Raw genomic sequence first — 6,170 nt, 5'->3', positions numbered from 1 at the left:
GAAGGTAAGGACAGCCGGTGCCTCAGTGCCTCTTCTCAAGGGCTTGACGTGACCCCCAAGACACCGGCTCTTGCGCTTTCCTAACCCAGCTCTAGGCAAGGCGTTGCTTCACTCCACTGTGGCTCCTCTTGCTTATCGCTTATTTCCGTCATTCGAAAGAAATGACGAAAAAAAAAACAGAAAAAAAAGGTTAAAGGCAAAACAAATAAACATATAAAATAAACAAATAAATATAATAAAGAAAAATGGAAAGGGAAAGGAAAAAAAAGGAAAAAAAAAGAAAAAAAAAAGAAAAAAAAAATCTAGTAGGTCTTCCTCGATGCAATCTGTAACTACTTATCATTTTCTCTCACTCTCATATTTACGCGTCGCATATGACTAAATCACAGTAATGAACGCGGGTCACGGATAATCAGCTCGAAATCTTATCCGCGACAACAGGTGCTGAGAACCGGACAAAGGTGATTTACAGCAAGCCACTTACTAGGTTTCTATCACCTGTCCCTCTCTGTCTTCTGAAGGACTTTTCTCTTACGATGTGCGGGTCTTTCTTACGTAATTAAATTTCCCAGTTGTTGTTTACGTTAACTTTTTCCTTTCTTGATCGACATTATTGAAGATCTCATTATTCCCCTCCTGTGTTGAAACAACTGGGAACCCAAATCCACTGTCTAAATGTTTGGAGAAACCGTGTCCATGAGATTAAAAGACGTTTTTGCGACACACTTGGTGGTTCTCAGCCTGTCAGTCTATCGGGCCGTCACCGATATTCTGACGAGGGACCTAGATAAATGTATGGCGTTATGTCCGGCCAGCTGTGGTTTTGCCGTCATGACCAGGGCTTGGGTTCTGGTAAAATACTTTCTCTTGGTTTATAGATGATATTTAATTTTAATTTGACAGGTGTAGGATGGTTTATATAACCAAATCTATTGTATAACAATTAGTTCTCTGTAGATGTAACGCACGCTTTAATACGCTTTACAGGGCTTAATCACTTAATTCGTCTAATGATACGTAATCTAATCGATGGCGTACTGCTTTCAGAGTGACGATATAATGCCTCTTTAATGTCAAATAAAAAACAAGAGCTTTAAACGTGCCAGCACACAATCGAAGACGTCCATACCTCGTTTCCCACGCCTTCCCCACACCGGGAAAGGAGACGGTACGCCCTTAAGAAAAACCCACACGCACCGCTGCTCCGTCCGACGCTGCCTTGCCGTACTGACCATTCATCCGAGCCGAGAGGGTGAGAGCTAAAATGTCGCGCAAGGTAAAGATTCCCACTTATTCATATGCAAATTTCGTTCGGGGATCTGCCCCATGACAAGAGCGCAAACAGCTGTTGCTCGCTCTTCGGTTTTCGGCGTCAAAATCAAGCCTCGGTTGCGTAAAGGTGTCGAGTCGACAACACTGACGATTAAGCCTAGCTTTTCCTTCCACGCCCCCTCTTTTTCCTTTCCCTTAGTCCCCAGCTACATCCACCCCCACCGCCAAACGCCCATTAACTACCCTGACAGCGTGGAGACTCGCCTCCTCGCCTCCCTACACCTGCGTCCTCGGGAAAGCGGCCTCAGCGTCTGACCACCACCGTCCTCTACCTTCCGCGCCTGACCACCACCATCCTCCACCTTCCGCGCCGTCCGTCCGAGCGAAGGACCTGCTTGGCCACCTCGCCCTCTCCGCTAGCCTCTTCCATCACCCGCCACTTGAACCCGGGGTCGCCCTCGCCATGAATGGATCGCCCTGGCCGCCCCTTACCTCACGCACCCCTTGAAATGAGACTTCCGATGTCTCGCCGCGCCGATAACCCCTTAAGATCATTGTAAGGGGGGAGGTCAGCGATGAGAACCCGGGATTAAGTGCACGGGCGGTTTATTGGGCGGCACCTTCGCTCCCACGGAAGGAGCGATGACAGAGGTGCAACTTCACGGGCGGTCGACCTACCCTCGGGACGGGATTTTCAGGTATTGCCAGAACGATTACTTGATTTACTGTGCTCAGGCGACGCTGGTGCATTTGCAGTTTTACATTGTGGTAAATGTTTTTTGTATTTTTATCATTTGTAATTTTGTAATACTATACGATTTCTTATGATTTTTTTTCCAAGCAGACAAAAGTACTGGCGTAAGCAAATAACCCATGATCGGATAAGACATGTGAATTTCTCGGACGCGCGACAAAACCATGACACAAATAAACGTTTTCCGGTATACATCTCAGCATAACCTGCAACGGTTACCAATGACATTGCTAATAATACAGACATGGCAGCTTGACCGCCGTTCTTACCTGAGCCCACGGACGATGTGTCTCAGCTTGGGGTCCGCCTTGTAAAAGTGCGGGAAGGAGAAGCCCACGGAGGCGCCCCAGTAGCACGGCTTCATGTCCAGGATGCCTAAGGGCGGGCATCCCCCGCCGCTGCAGTAGCAGTTGTTGTGCGGGTTGGCCTTGCCGTAGGCGAAGACGTCGTCGGGCGGCACGAAGCGGAAGGCGGCGATGCCCGACTGGATGACGGTGTCGTTGTAGACGAGGGGGATGGCGCGGCACAGCTGCCCATTGAAGATGTAGAGCGTGTCCTGCTTGCTGACTCCGGGCGCGAAGCCGTTGGCGTCGGTGCCCCGGATCTCGTTGCAGCGCTCGCCGCTCCAGAAGTCGAGGCGCTCGCGGCCGTTCCACGCGATGATCTGGTTCATCTTGGCCGCGTCGCCCTTGCCCGTGTGCATCGTGTACGGCTCCTGCATGGAGTCGTTGAAGCCCACCAGCAGGCCGAACAGCTGGTGCGGGTACGGCAGCTCCTGCAGCGTCCTCGCCCAGTCGATCACGCGCGACTTGTAGCCCCACAGCAGCTCGCCCACCGTCAGCTTCCGCACCGTCTGGAAGCCGTGGATCTTCTTGGCGATCTGGATGACCATGCGCAGGAAGCCCTGGTCCTTGACGGCGTCGGCGGCGTTGACGAAGGGGATGTTGACCGAGATGATGACGTCGTCCTCAGAGCCGGCTGACATGTCCGGCTGGAAGAAGTACAGCGGCCGCGTCCGGTACGTCACCGAGCCGTTCTTGTGAAACTTGACCTCCTCCTTCGACTCCTTCAGGAGGTAGACGTAGGGCCCGCGCTCCTGCACCCGCGGCCGCCCTCCCGCCATGAACTGATCGGGGTTCGTCAGGTTGAAGACGAACACCTTGTAGTAGACGGGCACGGGCGTGTCCACCCACGCCTCGTACTTCTGGCTGCCCTGCTTCAGCACCATCTGATCCACGGCCACCGAGTGCACCACCCGGTCGTACCCCGCCAGCATGAAGATCACCGTGGCCGCGCACCACAGCGCCACCATCCACAGGCAGCAGCGGCACCTCGCATTTCGGTTGACTCGGTCCACCACCGTCTTCATGCGGTTGTTGCCGTAGTTGTCGAAGCTCTCCTCGGCCACCTCGCCCATCTTCGGGAGGTCCTGCGCGGGGGGGGGGGGGGGTGCTGAGACGCTTCTTGAGGGGTCCTTCGGGAGACTTTCACACGCCGCGCCTTCACACGGTCTGGGGCATCCCCTGGGCGTCGCACATCACCCTCGAGGAGCCCGTTTCAGGGCACGCACTTCGGTGCTTGGAAGCCTTCGCTCGACTCGTCACTTCAAGCTAGGAGGAGGAGCTGACATTTCGAAACGGCGTCGGAATCCAATCGACGATTTGCTAATGACACGATACACAGAGCCTCGTCTGAATAATGTTTGATTTTCTCACTTTAATTTATGATATCAAGGGAGTCAAGTTGTTGATAAAAGTCCTTATATGAATCGGGCCAAGATGCTCACGTCATTAAATCTTTGTATACACAATAAATCACGAGTCAATTCACCCAGCAATTAATCACGTGCACACCAGTTTCTAAACTAGAATGCAGATCAATTCTCCACATGACACGGACTCGTTCACTCCACAAGTCAAACAAACGCACTCTAATCACTGTCTAATACACCCTTCTACTCATAAAAAAAAAGATGTTCATGTCACAAATCGCCAGCTGACGAACGCAGCATCGTAGTGCACAAACGGTGGATGGCAGGAGACAACTAACACCTTAGGAAAAATTGAGACTAGCGCTCAACCGCGATGCCGGAGGTTCCTTGGCCGGTTGTCGTACGCGCTGGGCAAATCCTTATGCACGGAAATAAACGCTTTATTATTAGCTATCAGTATATGATGTTATCTTATTTATGGTGTATGATTTTGTATCTGTATAAAATCATCATTTATCTTATCAATTAGTTACTGATTGATGAAAAAATGCGTATTTTCATTTTTCGTACATCTGGCAGGAGTCATTTGACATGGGCCTGAAAGATCATCCTGAATTTAATTTCTTAAATTAGGATAGATTCCTTCGATATTACCAATACGATGTCTTACTTCCAATCAAACAACATTTCTGCTCTTAACAACATCGGGTATCCATCAAAGAAACGACTTACGATAGTGAAATATCGGTTTCTGGTGGAAAATAAAGTCAGCAAAAAATGGGAATAAGTAACTGCCCTCACCCAAGAGGCTCAACTGCCTGAGGTCATTTTCCCCACGAGCCAGGGTTTCGTTACCTGATTTTGCAGAGGGATTTGAGAGACAATGAAACCTTATCCATGGGTAAGGGCATATCCAAAACGCAAATCTAAATATGACTGAGGTTCTACATTTACATGATGATTGCAAATCTGGCCTTCCAGAGGTGACGAATACCCCCAAAAAATGACGTTTTGTAAGATGTAAAATACTCGTCAGCAACTGGGCTTTGTACCCATACCTCATGTTGGTCACAATGGGTATGGAACACCCACCTCCGCGTCTGTGTCTGAAGATGGGCATTTATGTTTTTCGTTCCGTTATTATGATGCTGCATGAATGAAAAGCATTAATAAAATAAGTTTTTGTGTCTACTGACGGAAACTGAGAGTTGATTTATCCGTGGTGAATAGTTTTAACCACAGGATTCTGCCTGACCGAATAGACAGAAAGCAGGTTCATTATAAAATAGTATGGCATTCCGTTACCTTAGTCAAAACTCTATAAGAAAAAAACAAAACGAGAAGGTATCACGATTTAATCAAAAGCATCACATTTTATTACAAGGAGTACCATCAGTATGTGCTAGGTTAGAGGTGTGTTAGAGGTGACAGAGCAGACAACCTGACCTCATTTTTACTCGGTTTTGTGGGACTGAACTGATGCTCCCATTTTAAAGTATTTTTTCTTGCTATTATTTATACTGTTATCATCATTTTTTTAGTGGGGAAACACGCTGTCTATGCACGCAGGGTAAATGATAGCAGGGACGGATACAATTTTGTCTTGACCTATTTGAGGAAACAGTGAAAGTAAGAAATGATACGTTAATTATATTAATGGCATCATTAGGAAAGCATTCAAGTCTCTGTGACGCTTCGCCAAGGTTTAGGTAGGTATCTGATTAATAAACCAAATCGATTTTTTATATTTCTCGTTGTCTATCGTACCCACGTTTTCACAAATACGATTTTAATACGTGAAATAAGCAATACTAAAACATTGATCAACGATCCACGTCACAGCTGCAGGATGCATATGAGAGCAGGAAAAATGTAAAAGATATTTACATTTTTCGGCCTATCCTGATACACACACAAAAAAAAACCCTCTGAACTCTTTATCTCGTAAAAGAGAATTTTACAACCAACACGAACAGCCACTTGACCGAGCATGTCTGGATTTAAATCATATGTGCGGACACAGTTGAACACGTGTGCCCGGGCAGATATGTGTCTGCTTGGCCCGATCTGTGCCATGGGCATATTTGTGCCATGTGTTCATGGATAAGGCACAGAGCAAAATGCTAACTTATAAAACAATAAGAAAAAAGTAAATGAAATAAAACAAAGTAATGCATTGAATAATAATAATAAAAATGAGTAATGTTCTTTTGACATAGAGAGGTGTAGGGAAAAATGTATGTAATATTACATGAGCTAAATGATCATAAAGATTCATTATTGATATGTATATATTTTGTGTCTGTCGTAGATATTTGTAAAGCAGAAGGCTCTAACTTAATCATAAAATGCTATAAAACAACAGTGTGCACGAAATCCATACATCCATTTTGTGATGAGCGGTTTTTCTAACATACCCCCCCCCAAAAAAAA

General features: G+C 47.0%; 1 protein-coding gene across 1 annotated transcript in view; it reads right to left on the bottom strand.

The window, feature by feature from the left end:
- LOC119589206 (scavenger receptor class B member 1-like) overlaps positions 1-3,466 on the bottom strand; it is a gene marked incomplete at its 5' end in the record, with an annotated part of 58,758 nt that extends 55,292 nt beyond the window's left edge. Inside the window, 1 exon segment of the mRNA XM_037937805.1 lies at positions 2,296-3,466. Within this exon segment, the coding sequence (XP_037793733.1) occupies positions 2,296-3,443 (1,148 nt within the window).
- Between the last annotated feature and the right edge of the window lie 2,704 nt (positions 3,467-6,170).

This window comes from Penaeus monodon, chromosome 25 (genome assembly GCF_015228065.2).
Source record: "Penaeus monodon isolate SGIC_2016 chromosome 25, NSTDA_Pmon_1, whole genome shotgun sequence".
In the NCBI taxonomy this organism is placed as follows: Eukaryota; Metazoa; Arthropoda; class Malacostraca; order Decapoda; family Penaeidae; genus Penaeus; species Penaeus monodon.
Note: the sequence above shows the minus strand (reverse complement) of the source record. Positions and strands in the feature narration are given on the sequence as shown.